We start from the raw sequence: 21580 nt of genomic DNA on the forward strand, positions 1-21580 counted from the left end.
AATTCTAACATAAAATAAAATAAATAATTTAATTTTTAAAAATAATAATAATTTTTTAAAAATATATTCTAATAATATTTTATTTAATTTTTAACTTTTATTTCAATAATAATTTAAAATTTTTTAAAATTTCTATTCGTTTTCTGCTACAAAAATAATTATTTCTTAACACTTTATTTATTACGTGATCTACTATAATTTTAAAAAAGCAAAAATATTAATATTTTTTGAAAATTTAGCCTTCTATGTTCTATTGCTAGGGGGAGATTTGAATCCAAATTTTTTATTTAAAAAATCAAGTTATACGCAATTAAACTCTTTAAAATAATGACATGTCCTTGAAAGGAATGAACATATGCACGCATTTAATCGAAACAGAAGAGAAAAAGACATGACCTCAAAAGAACGAAGACTGTGACTTTAATATTATTAAATTGTGGAAAATACTAAAATGACTAAAACTGTTATATATCAATTTTAAAGATAATTAAAAATGTTATATAAAGTTATTTTTATATATTTTTTATATATTTTATTAATATAATTGATTATGTTATTTTTTTAATATAAAATAATTATTTTAACCAATATATAAAAAAATATAAAAATAATTATAAATAACATAACTAAATTATTATTGACTCTTTTGCCCATCATGTCGCTCCCTACAAATTAAAAGCGGCGTGAATTGCGGTCTTTTGTCCTGCTCTCTATAATTTGAATTCAAATATGAGATGAAATGAGATAATTTTAAATAAAAGATAAAAATAGAATAAAACATTATTATTATTATTATTATGAGATTTTAAAAAGTTGGATTGAGATTTGAAAAAATTGAATTATTTATTATATTTTGTGTATGAATTTTTAAAAAATATAATAATGAAATAAAATGAGATGAAATTACTTCCCAATCCAAACGAGGGAGCACATGAATTGCAGTTTTTAATATAAAACTCTATGCAATTCCCTCGTCCTACCTATTAAGAGAAACTCTACTATGCCGTCCCACTATTATCACTCCAGCTAAACGCTAATTCAAAAAAAAAAAAAATTATTTAATAATTATTTAATAATTTTTAATATATTAATATAGTAAATATATTAAAAAATGTAAATAAAAAAGAAACTAAAAAATAAAAATTTCAAAATGTGCTAAGGGTGAAATTAAATCGGTGCTACTCTGCCTAATGATGGCTCTTGCTGAAATTCAACTGTATATACGTCCTCACGGATTTTAGGATGCATGCACCAAAGATATATATAGATGTATACTTTTATAAAATGATTATATAAAAATAATTTTATAAACTAATGTAATTTTTTATGATTATTCAGATTAGGCTTGCACAGCAACCTGAACCGTCCAAATTTTGGTCCAACTCGACCTGACCCGCACAGAAAGACTCACAAATGCGGATCGATCCGATTTAAAAATTACGGATCGGGTCGAACCCGTTCTTTACTCTGCTTTCGATATGCTTGTTTGCAGAGCTCCAAAACCCAATCTCTTATCTTAATCCTACCTACTTGCTTCCTTCTCCACAGCCACAGCCACATCCTCAACCCAATCTCTTATCTTAATCCTATCTACTTGCGTCCTTTCTCACAACTGAGATCTGAGAAAACCCAAGCAAGTTATTACTATGTAGTACGAGCTGGTTTGACGTAGAAGATCAAGGAAGTGCTTGATGAGAGATTCAACTAGCTTAGGCTTGAATGACCCAGCCGAAGCTAGATATGAAGTTTGGATGGCGGTGAGAGCTATAGGGGATGAGACTTTGATAGCAGAATCAAGGTTGCACTTGGCAAGAGAGGCATGGATGTTTTTCATGGCGGGTACAAGGAACTTGGTCGTGTTATTTGGGTCAACAAATTCCTCGTTTCCCAAGGCAATGGCTTCGATTTTTGTGGGATAGTACTAAGAGATGTTTGCTTGGACCCATTTATCGACGTAGGACTAGTCTGCTACGGTAGAAGAGATGAGCTTGTTGAGGAGTGCAACGGTGACGCTTATACCGAAGTTAGCAAGCGCGGTGAGCACTTCCGAGTCGGTGTCGTAAAGCTTGACCTGGGTGAGGCCCTGTGATTTCATAAGTTGCACCACTTTTGATGGTGTGGGCAGGTCGTTAGCAATTCGCCCATAGTACGAGTTGGTTTGACGTAGAAGATCAAGCATGGGCTTGATGACAGATTCAACTAGCTCGAGCTTGAAGGACCCAGCTGAAGCTGGATATGAAGTTTGGAGGGTAGTGAGGGCTTAAGCAAAGAATCGATTAAAATGCCAAAGAGGAGAAAACCAAATGAAGGATTGTGAAGAGTTTAAGCAAAACCAGTCGCACACTCACATACGCTCCTCTCGAAATTAGCCTTCAGTTAGGTTCAAAAGTCGTCCGATATTAGTCGGATTGGAGGGTTGTTGAAACCGATATGTACCCAATATCCGATTTTTACGGGTTCGACCCAACCGGGTTGAGCAGCCTAACGGGTATTTTGCACATACTTAATTTAGATTGTAAAATTATTTTAATTATAAAATAGATTTAATAGATTAGATAAAAATATATCAATTTATAAAACTATTTTTATGTAATTATATAGATGTAGCAGCACTTATAATTGACTGAGTTGGCTATGTTTTCCTCAACCTTGCGTACCGTTCGTGAAGGGATTTTTTTATTTAAAAAAAAAAAAAAAGCATTTTTAACAATAAGAACAGGCCAAAAGTACTCTGACTTCAAATTCACTTAATAAAATTTTTGTATTTATTTTAAAGAAATGTGTAGTTTTACAGTTCCACCATTAAATTAGGGAATTATAACTAATTTTTCGAAGAAATGACTTTTTTGCCTGAATTAATTAGTGGCTTTGTACAATTAATCTTTTGATATTAAATAAAATTTTTTAAAAATATTAATATATTTGCTTTTTTAAAATTATAGTAGATCACATAATAAATAAAGTGTTAAGAAATAATTATTTGTGTAGCGGAAAACGAATAGAAATTTTAAAAGATTTTAAATTATTGTTGAGATAAAAGTTAAAAATTAAATAAAATATTATTAGAATATATTTTTTAAAAATTCTTATTATTTTTAACTATTTTAATAATTTAATAAATTAACGTAATTTTTTATAATTATTTAAATTGTAAAATTATTTTTATTATAAAATAAATTAGATAAAAATATATTAATTTATAAAATTATTTTTATGTAATTATATAGATGTAGCAGCACTTGTAATTGGCTGAGTTGCTATGTGTTTCTTAACCTAGCGTACCGTCCGTGAAGGGATTTTTTTATTAAAAAAAAATAGCATTTTCAACAATAAGAACAGGCCAAAAGTTCTCTGACTTCAAATTCACTCGATAAATTTTTTGTATTTATTTTAGAGAAATGTGTAGTTTTACAATTCCGGTGTTAAATTATGGAATTATAACTTTTTATTTAATATCGAAAAATTTTTTTTTTTTAAAGAATAGTCGGTAGCCACACATAGCAGTTCTGTCTTAAATTTATTAAAAAAAATTCACTTACGACAAAGGAAAACTGTGATAACAACATGCACTTAGGGGTTTACAAGAAAGAGCGCTACGCGTAGCCCAAAAAGTGTAAAACAATCCAACTAAAAAACTGCCAGCCTCGAACAAGCTTTAAGAACCAAAACAAAAAACCACAAACAACCAACTTGAAAAGAACATATGACACTCTTATTCAGTCCAAAAGCACCTATACTGCTTAGAGACGGATAGTCAGTAGATCAATTTTATCAACTTTGAAAGTCCATTTGAGTAAGTGCGGCACTTCATTGTAAGTATTCCATTAATTAATTGTACAAAGCCACTAATTAATTCAGACATAAAGTCATTTCCTCGAAAGATTAGTTGTATGTGGAAGTTCAATCATCGAAATAAAGAACGAAAGAATGAAATAGGGGTAACACTCAAAACGGTCTCTTCAAGTTATGGGGTTTTTGACAATAATTCACTTTTCTCGTACTCTCAACTCTTTCTTCTTAAAATAGCTTATGAGTCTTTTCCCACAACTTTCAAAATTACCAAACTTCGTGCTATACTCTTAACTTCAATTCAATTCAATTTTTAATTATCGAACAAGTGACCATCTGGAAGTCCGGCGGGTAGAGACCGCCATTGTTATTTCTTTCCTCCTATTTAGTGTTTTTAACTTATTTTTTTAAAATATACTATTATCTTGTAAATATTCGTAAATATTATGTTGATGACCAAACTGAAAAGCATGGGATAGCTTTTCAATGAATGGGCAATGCACATTCACATGGCTACCTAATGCACCGAAAAGAATTTTGTCCTGGTGTGCACCCATTATTCTTACAACCTGCTGAAGTAATCAACCTCTCCTACAAATGGGAGAGGTTTTACAGGTGAGGTTTGCTGGAGAAGGAAACAAGATTAGTGCAGTTTGAATAGTAAATTGAGTTGAGATAAAAATTTAAAATATTATTTTTTAAAATTATTATTATTTTAAAATTTAAAAAAGTTGAATTAAAATTTAAAAAAGTTAAATTGTTTATTATATTTTATGTTGGAAGTTAGAAAAATTATAATGACTAGATGAGATGAGTTGAGTTGGGTTAACTAACTAAACACAGCCTAAATGTAGTCTTCTAGTGTGAGTTGCAAGTGTAGAGTGGCATTGAAGGTAAGAATAGAAGAATAGTAAATGATATTCAATTTTACAAGAGTGAAGTACATTATAATCAATCACTTGCTATTCTTCTTTAGTTTTATAACATATTATAATTTCTTTTTTTAACTTTGAAAGTTAAGATTTCTATGTGATAATCTTATTGATTGTCACATATTTTTTTATTGATTAGAATGGACGAAATTTATAATGGAAGAGTTTAAATTTTTCGTAGGGGTATTATTTATAAAGAAAAATTTGGGGACAACTATTATATTTTAAATACGCTGATCTTAGGCAAAACCACTAGACCCTTCGATTCTAGGCCTAGCTTCTCCCACTCTTTATTTTTCGAACACTGCTACGGCCACCGTTGGGCTCCCGCTAGGCCAAAAAAAAAACTTGTTTTTTTGTTTTTTATTTTCACATCATTTTTTTAATAGTTTTATATATTTAAAAAAAATATAAAAAAATTCACAATAATATTAAATAAATTTTTCTTAATTACTAAGAAATAAAAAATAAAAACCTGGGAGCGGTAACTCCCACCGGGGGATCTAGTATTATTCTTATTTTTCTTTTTCTTTTTACTTCTACCAAAAAGGATCTGGCCTGCTTCTGTGTAAAAGTAATAGGATATCTCCTGGTATAAAATTTAAAAAAAATGATATTTGTAGTCGTAATTGTGTAAGTACCACGCAATCTTTTTAAAAAAATAAATTAATACGAGACCCATATGAAAAAAAAAATTAACTTTTTTAATCGTAGACCCCACTCTTTTTCAAAATGATTATATAGTATTTACACACTCTACGATTATATACAACGTTACTCAAAATTTAATGGCCAATATTGCTTATTAAGTCAGACCTTTTAATTTTTTCCTCTTTTGATCTTTTCAGTTTTTTCTCATTGTGGTGTATCATTGCACTTATTTCAATCAAATTCTTTCACGCAACCACTTATGATAACTATATTCTCTTCTTAGTCAAAATATTTCATCCACTTTATATATATATATATATAACTTCAAAAATTATATTTGCAGTCTGTTATAAGACGTGTAAATTTTAAATAGTTTTTTTTATAAAATAGATAAATTTAGGATTTATGTTAAAAAACTATTTTTATAATAGTAAAATTCACATTTTTTAAAATGAGTACGGGAGATTTAGATATTCTAATACTGTATTTAGCATTATTAATATAAATTTTGTCAAAGTTTTATTAAAAATAAATTTAAAGAGACCATGCATTTGTTATGTTATCTACTAGATGGTATGTAATATATTATTTATTATACATTTAAAAACAAATAAATATAAATATCTTTAATACTTGTTATTGTGTTTAATGAATAAATAGATGATTTTTTGTTATTACTGGGGTGTTTAATGAATAAATAAACAATTTCTTTTTTATTGAGAGAAAGCCAGATCAACATGTAATATTGGCCATTGATCTTTGTAACAAGAAATATCCTGATATCTTTGCACAGGACGCAAGCCAGATCTTTCTAATGTTAAAAAAAACCCCTTTGAATAATGATTTATGTAATAGTTCAGGATTAGGGTGCAATTCAGGTCCGGCATTAGAGACATATCCTTCAGTACCTATTGAAACCTTGCCTTCCTTAGCAAAAAAAAAAAAAAAGAAAAAGAAAAAATTACCGAAAATAATTAATATTCTTGCTGCTGGTTGATTTCAGAATAGTATGGAAGAATGAATTTCTAGTGTCAAATGAGATCGCCAACCGGATCAAATCCTAGCGGCCCCAAATGCGTCAGGCTAGGGCGTCGAGGCTCATCTTCATCAGTCAACTGTTAAAACATAGAGTTTTATTATGTACAAGTAATATTACATATTAATCTGCATATTAATACTAATTCATTCATATTCAAAATTTAAATTAGCACTGTTTTCAATAAAATCTACTTTTTGATCAATCACATTAAATTAATACATATATTAGTGCGTAATTGTATTTGCAACTAAATTTTTCCTTAACATAAATATTAATAATCAGATCTTAGATTTTCTATGATTCATAATAATAAAATAATGATAAATAAACACGTACATTTCTCCGTCAGTTTGATGAAGAAATTGATTTGATTATGAGAAAAGGATCATCCTAACAATTTTGCCTCATAAGTGTCTCCCGATAGCTAAAGGTACTCTAACGTTGTAGGTGAGAGCCATTTAATCTCTCAGTACTATTTATAGATTTATGGACCATCAAGAAATCTCAGACTTTATTTTCAAGAAATTGGTTTTGCTTCAGATTATGATTTGCTCAAAGATTCGGCTTCAAATCTAATCTAACCAAGCAGCAGATCTAAGACACTAAACCAATCTCAAGCCTGGAGTGATTTTCGACTACTTTAAAAGAGAATCAACGGATCATCAAACCAACAGAAATGTGAGATTTTGAGAAAGAAAAATAGCTAAAATCTATTTCTAGTTCTTCCTTAGCAGAAGATTTGAAGACTATCTAGATTTGTACTATGTCTTCCTCTGTAAATTTATCAACGTGGCTTGCCCAGATTTGTAAAGTTTTCTTCAAAAAAAGTCCTTTGTATTCTGATTTCAGCCTAGATCTTCTTCTTAAGGATATCAACTAATTGGAGTTGATCCTTCCTGTTATTGACGAGGAAACTTGTTGTGTGCTATCTCAAAAAACTGTGCAACCTAGTGCTTGGGAACTCAAATTTGTTGGTTTGGTTGTCTTTTTTCGATTTTATAAAGACCAAACTCGTTGGTTTGGTTGTTCTTTTTTCGATTTTATGGAGTCTGTGTTTTTTTTTTTTAAATAAATCAACTGCTATCGTGGCATAATATATTAGGAGATTGCCTTGCGGTTGCATCTCATGACTGTTCATAGAAGATTTTATTTTTTTGGTGGATATGATTATATTGGTTGAGGGTTTGTTTAAGAGAAAATGATAGAATTACGATTAAATAAGCCCATTAAATGTGTCTATTTTATATTTTTTATTTGTTAATAATTAAAGAAGTGATTATTGATCATTTTTTATTTTTTAATAATTAAAAATATTAAAAAAAAATTATTTATACTGGTATGTATATTTCATGTACACATTTGATAGTCACCCTAAAATTGTCCTTATTTAAATTTGTTTTCGCCAAATTACTTCATTTTTATTCAATTTACAAGGATTATTAAAGGGTTCTCGCCTGTTTTCTTTTATATACATAATTTAATGGACATCATCTTTTAGAATTTCTATTCATTTTTTCTGTACATAAATAATTATTTCTTAAGAATTATTTATTATGTTACTATAATTTTAATAAAAAATTGAAAAATCAATATTTATTTTTTAGAAAATCAACATTACCGCCATTGAGCGTGTTAAAGATGAGACGTACAAATAATTTATTTTCTTCTTTAAGGGAATCCCATGACCTAAAAAAGAATGAACATAAGCACATTTAATCAAAACAAAAAAGAAACCGACGTGACCTCAAAAACGTAAAGATTGTGACTTTAATATTATTAAATTTTGAAAAATACTAAAAGTACTAATACTATTAAATTTACTACAAGTTTCTTTTATGGTACAATCATTCATAAAGATTATCAAACCGTGCTGCACAAGTTTTGTAATTCCAATTTGGGAGAAACTATTGGTTTTATTCTTTCCATTTGTGCAACTAACACCCAAATTTGATGATTCCAAAAAACAAAGATATGAAGTTTGTTCATAGAATTATTTTTAAAACGAAAAAGATTAGGATAAACTTTAAATGTATGATGAGAGTGATATCATAGATATTAACTCTCTCATAAATATCTGTTTTTTGATAATAACAAATATAAAAAGATTGAGAAATTTTTATACAATCATCACGGCAATAAGAAAACAATATGCTGAAAATAAGATAAATATATGTATTATAAAGTAAATTATAATAAGATTCTAAACGTGACATGGAAATTACACATTACAGAAGAATATTTTAAAATTGGACAATGTAAATATATTAAACTCAAGAGAGGTGTATTTAAAAAAAAAAAAAACTCAAGAGAGGTGGTGTGACCGTGTGAGAAAACATATTCTATGAATCTATGGTCCAGTAGTAATCATACGTAAAGGCTCAAAAATAGGAAAATTCTTCTTGTCATCCTCACACTTCACACACTATATTTATTTTATTTATTTTTTTCATTTTTTCTATAATAAATATGTAGTGTGTGGATGATAAATAAAATAATTTAATTAGTTTAATAAGAATAAAATGAAAAAAAATAAAAAATAATATTTTAATGTATAAAGTGTGTGGTGTAGGATATTGTGTAGTATTTACAGTTTTTGGTACCGTACCGTACCGGCCGGTACGGTCGATATATTCCGTACCGGTCACCAGGCCGGTACAGGTAAGGTACCTGTTTCATACCAGGTGAAATACCGGCCGTACCGGCTTGTATTTCGGCCTGTACCGGTCGGTATTTCGGTATTTCGGCCTTCATGTTTTTTTTTTTTCATTTTTTTAAGTTATAATCTTATTTTTTTACCCCAATTCATATTAGACTATTTATAATTTATATATACATATGTATTCATGTATAATTTATTCATATATAGATTATTATTTTGAAATATAATTTATATATATATTTATATATATAATTTATTTATATATCGACTATTCCGAAACGGTACCGGTACCGAAATATTTCGTTCCAGTACCTTGACTGGTACGCCATCCGGTACGATATTCAAAACATTGGTAGCATTACTCTCAAAAATATATTCGAACTATCATAGGGCCCAATGGCGTGGCCCATTTGGTTATAGGCCTAGCGTATAACTCTTGTTTTTATCCTGAAAGCAGATTTAAGAAATCAATCGGAAGAATTTATAAAAATAAAACAAAAGTTTTATGTGTAATCACTTTTACATATTTTTTTGTACATTTTATTAACGTGATTAGTTGTATATTAAAAAAAATTAATATAACTAATCACATCAGTAGAATACACAGAAAATATATAAAAGTGACTATATATAGCATTACTCAAAATAAAAAGAAATCAATTAGGAGGATTAAGGTGGAATTCAAGCTTCACGTCTGGAAAGAAATATGGAGTCCTTTTCTCGAAAGATTATTTGAGCTGATTTGAGTTAAGTTAAGCTAAAAATTAAATAAAATATTTTTATAATATTATTTTTTAATATTATTATTATTTTGATATTTGAAAAAATTGAATTGTTTATTATATTTTGTGTAGAAATTTAAAAAAAATTGTAATGATTAAATGAGACGAATTGAGATAAGTTGAAGTGAGTAGAGGGTCCAAACTAGAAGTTCAATCATCAAAATAACGAACGAAAGAATGAAATATGGATAGAGAAATAATATTTGCAATCGTGGTTGTATAAGTGCCGCACAGTCTGTTTGAAAAAAGTAATTTAATATGGGACCCATATGAAAAAAAACTAACTTTTTAATCGTGGATCTCACTCTTTTTCAAAGTGATTGCACGGCATTTACATACTCCACGACTGTACATAGCATTACTCATATGGATAACACTCAAAGTGGTCTCTTCAATTTCTGGGATTTTTAACAAGAAAAATGCTTATTGCAAATGCTTGATGCAGTCGGCGTGCAAACGCATATCCACGTCAGATGTTTTTTACCATTTCATTTTTCCTTCCCCCTCACTTCATTTGTTAGTTCCCTCTCACTCCTTGAAAACCATAAAGGCTATGGAACTATAGGAGACACTGAAGGAGACAATCCCAGTCTACAAGAGGCTCTCTCCGTTTACTTCTTTACAATTATTGCTCTTCTTCACTGAATACTATGTGCATGATATCGGGTCTGTTTGGGTGTTCCGACCATCATCCGAGGCCTAGGGAGTCGGGAGTAGGGAGTATGAGCAGCCATCACAGCCTCCACCGCTTTCGTTGCAACTTGGAGAGATCTCCAAGAATGAGCTCAAGTAGTACGATGGATCTGACCCCCCAGAAGCCTTTGCCCATGGTCATCACGGGCCAAATCTACAATGTGTCGCCAAAAATATCCGGTCTAGGTCCATTTGAATGTGAGGTTTTGTAAGATTGGAAATTCAGAAAATACATATGTTATTATTGAGGAAACCCTTGTTGAGGCTAATGTTGCAAAAAGTAATGGTTGGGTAAATCAATTGCTACTATTGCAAACTTAGTAACCATTTATAATGGAGAAGTTGAAGTAGAGTAATATGTGGTGCTAATATTTCATGGAATCACGTTTGAATCAAGTTTAAGATTGCAATCAAAAATATATTTATTCAGAATGGACTTGTTTGAAGTCTGGATTATCAAATAATGTATGGATAATGCTAATTTCAAATGATTCAAAACTGCAACTTATTCTATCAATATAACTCTGCAAGGTCTTTATCATTCATTTCGTTCTTTTTTGCTTTTTGGCCTTGTCTAGACGCTCGGTTTAAGTGTTTTGACTTATTTCTTCTTCTTTCGGGTGTTTTATCTTCTTTTTTTTTTTTTTTTTTAACCGACATGGCGTCAGTGACTCTCCATCGCTTACATGAGGAGACTATACATAGAAGTTCTGTTTTAACCATACTTCACTTTTCTCATACTCTCTTCACTCTTTGTTTTCTTTTCCCACAACTTTCAAATATCCTTCAAAATTACCAACAATTCAATTTTAAATTATCCAACCGGTGACCAACTGGTAGTTCGGTGGGTAGGGGCCGCCATTATTATTTCTTTTCTCGTGTTTAGGATTCTTTAACTTTTTTGAAAATATATTATTATAATTTTGTAATTATGATTTCTTTTTTTAAGTAAGAAAAATAAGATTTCTATGTAATAATCTTAATTAGTGTCACATTTTTTTTTTTTTTTGAGGTGGGGTCTTACATGGGTTGGGGCCTCAGGCAATGCCATACCATTGAGCCGGCCTGCTTGGGTGCTGCAAGAATGCCACACAGCGTATATTCTCTCAACCAGTAGTTATCCATAGTTTTTGCTAGTACGCAATATTAGAAGTGAAGGACCTTAGTTCCTTAGTTCCATTCCGTCCAAAAATATAATATAAACAACGTCAAAAGTGTAGGACCTACGTTTCTTTATCAGAAATTCATTCAATCTCAACTAAAACAGAAAAATTAAAACAAACCAGAGCGAAATGCTCCTACAAGATAAAAAGCAGAAAACTTTTGAGCCATGACAACTTCGCTAGAACTCTAGCTACGGCAGACTTCGTATCCATTACAGTCGTCTCTTTTGTTGAGGGGAGCTACCCAATAACTTATTTGTTATCGCAACGTTTTGCAATTATCGGATTGCAGATTAACTCAAGCTCCGTAAGCTTGTCTTCAAACTCAGCTGCCTCTGAAAATTGGATGTCATCTAACCACCGAATCACCTCGTCTATAGCAGCTTCAATCTTCTCCATACCAGCAGCGGCGAGCGTGGCACAAATCTCCTTATCATTAATAGTGTTCCTTATGCTGTAGACATAGTTCTCCAAAGCTGCCTTTGCCAAAGCCCTCCCTCTACGCTCATCATCTTCAACCCTGTATTTCTCTGCATCCATGACCATCCTATTAATCTCTTCCTTGCAAAGTCTTGCCTTGTGATTGGTGATAGTGATGCTGCAACTCACGCCGGTGCTCTGTTCCACAGCAGAAACGTTCAAGGTACTGTTGGCATCGATATCAAAACATACTTTGAGCTTAGCAACTCCCTTAGGTGCTGCAGGGATACCCTGAAGTTCAAATTCTCCCAACCAGTGATTATCCTCGGCTTTCGCTCTCTCACCCTCGTAAACCGAAATCAAAGCAGAAGTTTGGTCGTCGTGGCAGGTTGTATAGCCTTTTTCCATCTTGATGGGAATGGTGGTATTCCTTGGAATCACAACAGACATAAGACGTTCTTCATCAACATGTATCCCCAAGGAAAGGGGGGTCACATCCAAGAGCACAACGTTTTGTACTTTTTCATTACCCATACCAGTCAAGTTCGCAGCTTGAACAGAGGCTCCATATGCCACAGCTTCATCCGGGTTAATGCTCCTATTAAGCTCCTTCCCATCAAAGAAGTCCTGCAATAGCTGCTGAACCTTGGGAATTCTAGTAGAGCCACCGGTAAGAACGACATCATGCACACTTTTCTTGTCCATCTCAGCATCAGTCAAACACTTCTCCACAAGCTCTATCGAATTCCTGAATAAATCCATGTTGAGTTCTGCAAATTTTGCACGGGTAATATTTGAGCTGAAATCAATACCATCATGCAAAGAATCAATTTCAACGGTAGTCTCAATTGCAGAAGAGAGAATCCTCTTTGCTCTCTCACAAGCAGTTCTCAACCTTCTTAGAGCTCTGGCGTTTCCGCTTATGTCCTTCTTGTGCCACCTTTTAAATGTCTGAACAAAGTGGTTAACCATTCGGTTGTCGAAGTCCTCACCTCCAAGGTGTGTGTCTCCAGCAACCGCCTTCACTTCAAAACTACTCTCCTCAACGGTAAGAAGTGAGATATCTGCAGTACCACCACCCAGATCAAAGATCAATACATTTCTCTTGCCAATTCTACCCACCTTGTCAAGACCGTAAGCAATTGCAGCGGCGGTTGGTTCATTGAGGATCCGAATAACATTGAGGCCCGCAATGCCTCCGGCATCCATTGTGGCCTTACGCTGAGCGTCATTGAAGTAAGCCGGGACGGTAACAACTGCATTTTTCACCGTCTTGCCCAGATAGGCCTCAGCAATCTCTCGCATCTTTTTAAGGACCATCGATGAGATTTCCTCCGCAGAAAATTGTTTATCTTCACCCTTATAACTTACCACGATCATAGGCTTGTCTTTAGAACCTTCAATGACCTTGAATGGCCAAAGATTGATATCATTCTGAACCAACGGATCACTGAATCTCCTTCCAATCAACCGCTTTGCATCTGCAAAACACTAGAGGGTAAGATGCAGCAAATATAAATATCAAACTCTTCTAAATTTTTTATTGGCATGGTTTCCTCTTTTTTTTTTTTTTTTTTACCTTTTTGTCTGTACTGGTAAATTAGTTATCACTGCATTAGCGAGAGGGAATTAAGTTTTGAAAAGAAGCATTTTTTAATAGTTGTAGGTCCAAATCCAATAAACATCTAATAAATACACGAAGGAAAAAAAAATGAAAACACAATTGACAAATATTAAGTTGTTCACAAAATTGATGGATTTTCACATTAAAATTTTGAAAATAAGTAATGCTGATAATCTAAGTTTAAAACGCTAAATTTGAAGATGATTAAAATAAAGACTAGTTCTTCAAGTGATCAGAGAGACGCAACACATTTAGATAATAAAAAAACTATAACCATACCAAGAATTATGAGAAAAACTCACAATATTCGTATAATATGGTAGATGCACTTTAATAATAAAAATAATTTTAAAATATACCGTACCACCTGAAGCCAAGTCTTAACCATGGCCTCGATATAGATTTGCGTGCTCTCTTACTTTTTATTATCAGTACTGTTGTTGCATCTTAAAAATAGACTATGGAGAATTAAGTACTGATCATCAAGATTTTTTATTTTAAATATAAAATTTTTATTTTATTATTATAATTTTTTTAAATTTTTATATAAAATATAATAAATAATTTAATATTTTTTAATTTTTTTAAATTCTAAAATAATAATAATATTAAAATATAATATTTTAATATTTAATCTTAAAATTTAAAATTCTCAAAATTGGCCAAGCAAACCTAATGTAACCAAAAAAAAAAAATAAAAAAGAAGAATGAAAAAAATGATTCTGAAAAATTACCAAAGACAGAGTTAGTTGGGTTCCTGGCGACTTGGTTCTTGGCGGCATCACCGACCAAGCGCTCTTTTTCGGTGAATGCAACATAAGACGGTGTTGTTCTACTTCCCTGATCATTAACTATTATCTCTACTCGATCATGTTGCCACACTCCCACACAAGAGTATGTCGTCCCGAGATCGATCCCTATTGCTGGGCCCTCCTTCCATTCTTCGGCCATTGTTGTCGATTTCCAGAGTGATCACAGTATTGAAGCAAGTCTATATGTCTCTCGGAGACGATGGTCCTTTTATATAATTTGTTTCCTTGCCCACGAAGTAGACGGCATTTGTAAAAGTTGCTTTTTCTCTGATGTTTGCGCACAGGTCAATGGAAAAGAAAAAGCGAAAGGGAATCTTCTTTTTCTTTTTTTTTTCTTTTTTTTTAGGGGGGGGGAAAGATCACATTGGTCGAGGGTTTGTTTAAATTTTTAATTACTTCACTTTTATTCAATTTATAGGGATTATTAAAAGTTTCTCGCCTGTTTTTACTTTTTACATAAGTAATTTAATAGTCATCATCTTTTATAATTTCTAATTTTCTATTTTTTTTAAGCTACATCATAAATATTTTAAATTTATTTTTGTTTAATTTCTCACTGATATGATTGCATCTTTAAATAAGATACTGGCTTGTATGTAAAATTTATATTTATTTCTTCACTTTTAAATTTATATAAATTTCTTATTGTTGTAATTATATACTTAAATAAAATGCTGACTTGTATGTAAAATTTATATTTATTTATTTTATTTCTATCATTTGAACATACGTACGCACGTTACCCTTACTATATATACGTATATCTATATATATAAAATTAGCATGTATATTTTGCCTCCACTAGACAAATGTCACTTGGACGTTTCATTTCTACTAGTTATTTATTATGTGATATTCTATAATATTAAAAATGTCAAAACACTAATATTTTTTTTAAAAAAATTCAACCTTCTACTTCAATTATATGTTGAGTGTGTTAAAAAAGAATTTACAAATAACCTTTTTCTTTTTTTAAATAATGACATGTCCTTAAAAAAAATAAAAATATGCGCGCATTTAATCAAAACAAAAAACAAAAAGATATGGTCAAGAGCATGTGAGTCAGATGGCATGAGACCCAGTCTCTATAAGAGAGGTCCTGAGTTTGATTCCCCTTCCCATATTCTCTAATATTAAAAAAAAAAAAAAGACATGACCTCAAAAGAATGAAGATTGTGACTTTAATATTATTAAATTTTGGAAAATGCTAAAAGTAATAATACTATTAACTTTGCTACAATTTTCTTTTATCGCACAATCATTGATAAAGACTATCAAATCGTGCTGCACAAGTTTTGTAATTCCAATTTGTGAGAAACAATTGGTTTTATTGCTATTCCTTCGTGTAATATTATTGATATTGGATTGGTAATTCCAATCTTTAAAATCTGACTAATCTATATTTTTTTTATAACTAATCATTCAAAATTTAAAATTTATATTAAATTAGCTATCGCACTCTCTATAATAATAAAATATTATTATTTTATATATTGTTAGATTGTGAAAATGAAAATGAATATAATTGTTTGAAGTTATTGAAGATATGAAAATAAAATAAAAAAATAATTAAAAAATATAAATGAAAATCTCATATGTACAATCCCACACTACCAAAACTGATTATGGTATCCAACACAAATATACTTACACACAAATCCAACACAAATAACAGTCACAATTGTTGGATTGTCCGCTAAACACTGCCTGCTATATCCAACGGACCGGGGAGGTCGAGGCAGAAAATATGATCAAGTATATGCTTTGCAGAAGTAATAGGAAAAGAATTGTGAGACTTCAAACATCACTACAATAATTTCAACTGCAACCTGCCATGAATGCTTGGAGATTTTCTGCAATTTCCTTACATTTACTTGGAAAACAATAGACCATAATGCAACTTCAAGCCAAATTCCTGCTGGAGTATAAAGCTCAGGAAATCCACCCACTTCTCATATATCACTCTTCCATTAAAATATTTCACACCTGGTTTCGTGATAACTTCAGAGTAGCTCTCTAACAATGGGTCATTCAACGCGATGCTATGCAAGAAACAGACCAAATTTAAAAAATTATGAAACGGAGCATCCATGAGTGTTGAAACAGACCAAATACGGGCCAAAGAAACAAACATGGGCCAGTGCTCTAATACCCAAATTTGATTATTACAAAAACAGATATGAAGTTTGTTCATGTAAGTATTTTTAAAACGAAGAATATTAGAATAAAGTTTAAATGTATAAAAAGAGAGCGAGGTCGTAGATTTTAATTCTCATAAATATCTTCTTCTTTTTTTTGTTAAAATATAAAAGGAGGGAAATTTTTTTTAATATAGTCATCAAGGTAACATGTTCATGCTACATAAGAAAATAATATGCTGGAAATAAGAGAAATATATGCATAAAGTAGGTTATAATAAAATTCTAAATGTGACGTGGCAATTACACATGACCCAATAATATATTAAAATTGAACAATGTGAAATATATTAAACTCAAGAGAGGTGGTGTGAGAACAGATGTTCTATAGGCCAGTGATGACTGATGGAATCATACGTAAAGGCCCAAGCATATATTCGGACCACCATTGGGCCCAATGGCATGGCCCATTTGGTTATAGGCCTAGCGTAGAAGTTTGAATCAATTTCCGTTTTTTATTTATTTTTATCCGAAAAGCAGATTCTATCATTCTAGAAATCAATCGGGAGGATTAGGGTTCAGGCTTCTCCTTTGGAAAGAAATCTGGAAATCTCGTCGCATTTTCTATCAATAATTAATTTTGTGTAGAGAAACTGAATAATGGGGAAGAACGAGTTTCTGACGCCGAAGGCAATCGCGAACCGGATCAAAGCGAAGGGCCTCCAGAAGCTCCGATGGTACTGCCAGATGTGCCAGAAGCAGTGCCGCGACGAGAACGGGTTCAAGTGCCACTGCATGAGCGAGAGCCACCAGCGCCAGATGCAGATCTTCGGTCAGAATCCCAACCGTATCGTCGAGGGCTACTCGGAGGAGTTCGAGCGCTCCTTCCTCGACCATATGAAGCGCAGCCACCGCTTCAGCCGCATCGCAGCCACTGTCGTTTACAACGAGTACATCAACGACCGCCACCACGTCCACATGAACTCCACCGAATGGGCCACCCTCACCGATTTCGTCAAGTACCTCGGCCGCACCGGCAAGTGTAAGGTCGAAGAGACCCCGAAAGGTTGGTTCATCACTTATATTGACCGAGATTCCGAAACGCTCTTCAAGGAGAGAATGAAGAATAAGCGAATGAAGGCAGATTTGGTCGAGGAAGAGAAGCAAGAGAGGGAGATTCAGAAGCAGATCGAGAAGGCCGCCGAGCAGTTCATGCCGCTCGTAACCGACTCTCAGAAGCCCGAGCCTCAGCCCGTGAAGGAATTGAAATCTGAGGCTGATGCTAAAATTGGCTTCGCGCTCGGCTCGTCTTCAAAACTGAAAACGAAAGAGAGCGGCGAGAGTTCGAAATCGGTGTTTGATGAAGATGAAAACGAGAAGAACGACAAGGGAAATCCAGGGGCGAAGAATAAATCGGTTTTGGAGGAATTGATGCGCGAGGAAGAGATGAAGAAGGAGAGGGTTAACCGAAAGGACTATTGGCTGACCGAGGGAATCGTTGTGAAGGTCATGAGCAAAGCGTTGGCTGAGAAGGGTTACTATAAGCAAAAGGGGGTTGTGAGGAAAGTGATCGATAAGTATGTTGGAGAGATTGAAATGCTTGAGAGCAAACATGTGCTAAGGGTCGACCAGGCTGAGCTCGAGACCGTGATTCCGCAAATTGGGGGCCTCGTAAGGATAGTGAATGGAGCGTATAGGGGAGCGATTGCCAAGTTGTTGGGTGTGGATACGGAGAAGTTTTGCGCCAAGGTGCAGATAGAGAAGGGTGCCTACGTTGGTAGGGTGCTTAAAGCTGTTGAATACGAGGATATCTGTAAAGTTTCCCAGTGAGGTTTGATAGAAAATTTAAGTTGTAGTTAATGGAGATTATCATGGCATTATATATGATATTTTCTGTTGTTCCTTGAAATGTTTCATTCTGCTTTGAAAGCCTCTGAAAATATCATTCTGTTGAATGCATGATGCTTCCTCTGTCATTATCCATGTTTGCCATTTGATCGATGATTTAGATCCTGCTTGCGAGGGAAAGAACGGTGAAGGCTGTTTTGGGTTTCACACAACTTGATTAGAATGTAATATGAAAGTCTAAAGGGAAATAAACTCGAGTAATTTCGCTAAACCTGCAGCCATCTATATTATAATTTAACGCAATCTGGTTGATAAACTTAACGACATTGAAAAATAGATAACCCACTTAGGGAACTTTATCTTTAAATCATAAAACAAATATGCCTAGCGGTCTTAATAGTAATAAAGCAGCAGGGAAAAAATGAATAACACCATATACTTGTGAAAACATGGGTTAGGTTAAGAAGAAATACAACTAAAAGGTTGGGTTTTACCCAAGGGTTTACACATCCAGCCAAGGACCACTAGATTGACTCAACAATAGCAGGGAAGGACAAAACATCTCATAAAAAACACACTGTAGACTTCCCCAGCCCATAGGAGAACACAACAAACTAATTTTTAGTGGCCATTGAGAGCAACAGTTCAAATTACCTATCAAAAAAAAAAAAAAAACAGTTCAAATTGCTATGAAATTGGTGATGGTATACGGATGAAGCAAAACTAGCAAGAAGAATCAGTAATGAAATAGGATAGGAAGAACAAAAAAATACTCACAAAGAAGATACAAGGTATAGAAAAAGAATATCAACTACACAAGAATTAACTATAGGATGCTGCACTGTGTTGAAATGAACTGAAAAAAAAATGAAGGATAACTTTCTAATATCAAACTACCCAAACGCAACAAACAAATGCTTTCTAATATCGTGAGCACCAAATAATGTATCTTGAGGATCATTTGGACACCAGTTCCACAAAGAGGCAAGCCAAAGTTATGGTTGGATCACCTAAAAGGATAGCCAGAATGGTCCCAAGGAACTTCACCATCCGCAAATACTTGCTACCTCTTCCCCGTCTTCTAAACAAATTAGCTTGAAGTGGTAGCTCCAGCTTCAGATTCTCCAACGCCAAACACTTACTATCTTTAGGCCCATTTTTCCAACTCTCAAGCACCATTTCCGTTACGCAATACACATGAAAATGGCAATTGTCACTCTTGGCCAAATGAGACCAACCAGGGATGCCCTTGACACAATTTGGAAGCTTCCTCTTCTTGCACCATAGGCACTTCTGGGACACCTTATTGCAAAGCCGGAATTCCACACCATCAATATCAATTTTATCCTTGAGGTGACGACAACAAGGGTGCAAATCCCAACCTTTTTCTTCACAGTGATAAACAAAGCCATTTATAGCCTGTCCGCATGCATCACAATACCTTTTGTCGTCATCACGGTTACACTCACAGCATCTTCCCGGAGGTCGATTGAAGAATTTGAAGGTGGATCCTTTAAAGAACTCATGGGAAGTTGTGTGGGTAGTGAACATGCACTCTTCATGGAGATCAAAGTCACACAGGTCACATCTATATCTTGGTCCATAACCATGCTCCAGGCATCCATCACACCTGTATGGCTTTCGATAATTCTTCAGCTCAAGCTCATGGTTCGGGTGGCTATCGTGAGTTTCCTTTGTAATTGTCTTCCTGACAATTTGTCCCGGCATCATAAGTCGCTACCTAAATGTAAGAAAAAGAAATTGATGTTTGATCAATTGAGCGTATCATTTTCATATTGAGCTTCTAACTCGCACAGCTGTACCATAAGAGAACAAGAGTGGTTCTATTGCTCCTAGAGCTATGTTAGTTGAATCTGGAACTATTTTAAGCATTTGCACGCAGGCATGTGATGGCTCTGGAAGCATTATAAACTTTATTTTTTTGATAAGTAAAGAGAAATATATTAGAACAGGATTATAGCATTATAAACTTATATAGCAATAACATTCCTTGGATATATTCATGACAGTAATTGTATGCAGCTTTGACAAATGATATGCAAATGCAATTTTACTACGGCAAAAAAAGATGAAAAATATAGAAGATACACAAAAAGGGGAAATCCAATGTTACAAACGTGGAGAGAGATGTTTACCTGATTTTGTAGTCTTAGATGAAAAAGTTGATGTCAAGACAGTTTGCTTGATGCAGGAGGCAGAATTATAATTTATGGTAGTGGCAGAAAAGGCAATGTGACTGGAGAAGAGTGCGTTTAATCCCTTTTATAGACAGAATATTGAGCCTTTTTTTTTTTTCCTTCGATCAATGTAGATTAGCCAAAGCATCGAAGCTTCTTGGCATTGCGTCCCACTCGGATTGCCAGATGTCTGGGAGTTAAAATGGCGGCTACTCGGCGTTTACCTGAGGTCAACTGTCTAGACTGGGGCCGGTATCTTCTGCATTGCAACTTCCCTACACTTACCTGGGCCGTTCAGTATCCCTCTTGGATGAGAAAACACATACAATCAGAACTTGCATACTTGTGCTGTATTTAAGGATGTGCCTTAGGCGCACAACACCCAAGCTTGGGTGTCACGCATGAAAGCCAGCAGTTAACACCTTCTGAGTACTTTCAGTGTGAACAAGACAGTTGATATCTCAAAAGACCTATGTTAACGTGTCGCCTGGTTTTACAATTTGTGATGTTTATCACAGAACAGGAAGCTTCTGATACGGGACACAGAGTTCTTAGGGGACCCCATATCTATGGGAGCCTTGCTTCTGCTACAAGGGGGAGCAATTATTTAGGTAGCCAGGATACTGATGAGATGATGATCTTGACATTATAGTGTCGAGTCTGCTTATATAAATGATTGGTTTCTAATGATAGGATATGATATAATTTGGATGAGAAGATCACATATAGGTAAGTAGGTAGGAATGAGATGGCCATTATATCATTGAAACTGCTCTGCTTATATAATCATTAGTTTCTGAAGATATGACAATCATTGCCATATAATTTACTC

The 21580-nt window shown here is 33.2% G+C and overlaps 3 protein-coding genes across 3 annotated transcripts; 1 reads left to right on the plus strand and 2 right to left on the minus strand.

Annotated features, from left to right (window-relative positions):
- Positions 1–11691: 11691 nt before the first annotated feature.
- LOC122290931 (heat shock cognate 70 kDa protein-like) lies at positions 11692–14839 on the minus strand. Its single transcript, XM_043098598.1, has 2 exons — positions 14487–14839; positions 11692–13609 (listed from the first exon to the last, which is right to left on the minus strand). Exons 1-2 carry the CDS (start codon positions 14701–14703, stop codon positions 11961–11963), a joined length of 1866 nt encoding a protein of 621 aa, XP_042954532.1. The 5' UTR covers positions 14704–14839; the 3' UTR covers positions 11692–11960.
- Positions 14840–17229: 2390 nt separating this feature from the next.
- Positions 17230–18681, plus strand: LOC122290943 (KIN17-like protein). The gene has a single exon (XM_043098608.1). It carries the CDS (start codon positions 17363–17365, stop codon positions 18530–18532), a length of 1170 nt encoding a protein of 389 aa, XP_042954542.1. The 5' UTR covers positions 17230–17362; the 3' UTR covers positions 18533–18681.
- A 308-nt stretch (positions 18682–18989) lies between these two features.
- LOC122290951 lies at positions 18990–21160 on the minus strand. The gene is made up of 2 exons (XM_043098614.1): positions 20707–21160; positions 18990–20291 (listed from the first exon to the last, which is right to left on the minus strand). The coding sequence occupies exon 2, from the start codon at positions 20279–20281 to the stop codon at positions 19508–19510; it is 774 nt and encodes a 257-aa protein (XP_042954548.1). The 5' UTR covers positions 20282–20291; positions 20707–21160; the 3' UTR covers positions 18990–19507.
- Between the last annotated feature and the right edge of the window lie 420 nt (positions 21161–21580).

The sequence above is a fragment of the Carya illinoinensis genome, chromosome 1 (genome assembly GCF_018687715.1).
Source record: "Carya illinoinensis cultivar Pawnee chromosome 1, C.illinoinensisPawnee_v1, whole genome shotgun sequence".
NCBI classification, from domain to species: domain Eukaryota; kingdom Viridiplantae; phylum Streptophyta; class Magnoliopsida; order Fagales; family Juglandaceae; genus Carya; species Carya illinoinensis.

Excerpts from the sequence above, each read along its gene's own strand:
- LOC122290943 (XM_043098608.1), top strand. The coding sequence starts at position 17,363 with ATGGGGAAGAACGAGTTTCTGACGCCGAAGGCAATCGCGAACCGGATC.
- LOC122290931 (XM_043098598.1), bottom strand. The coding sequence starts at position 14,703 with ATGGCCGAAGAATGGAAGGAGGGCCCAGCAATAGGGATCGATCTCGGG. Across the intron at positions 13,610-14,486 it reads CCCAACTAACTCTGTCTTTG|ATGCAAAGCGGTTGATTGGA; the intron begins GTAATTTTTCAG and ends AGTGTTTTGCAG.
- LOC122290951 (XM_043098614.1), bottom strand. The coding sequence starts at position 20,281 with ATGATGCCGGGACAAATTGTCAGGAAGACAATTACAAAGGAAACTCAC.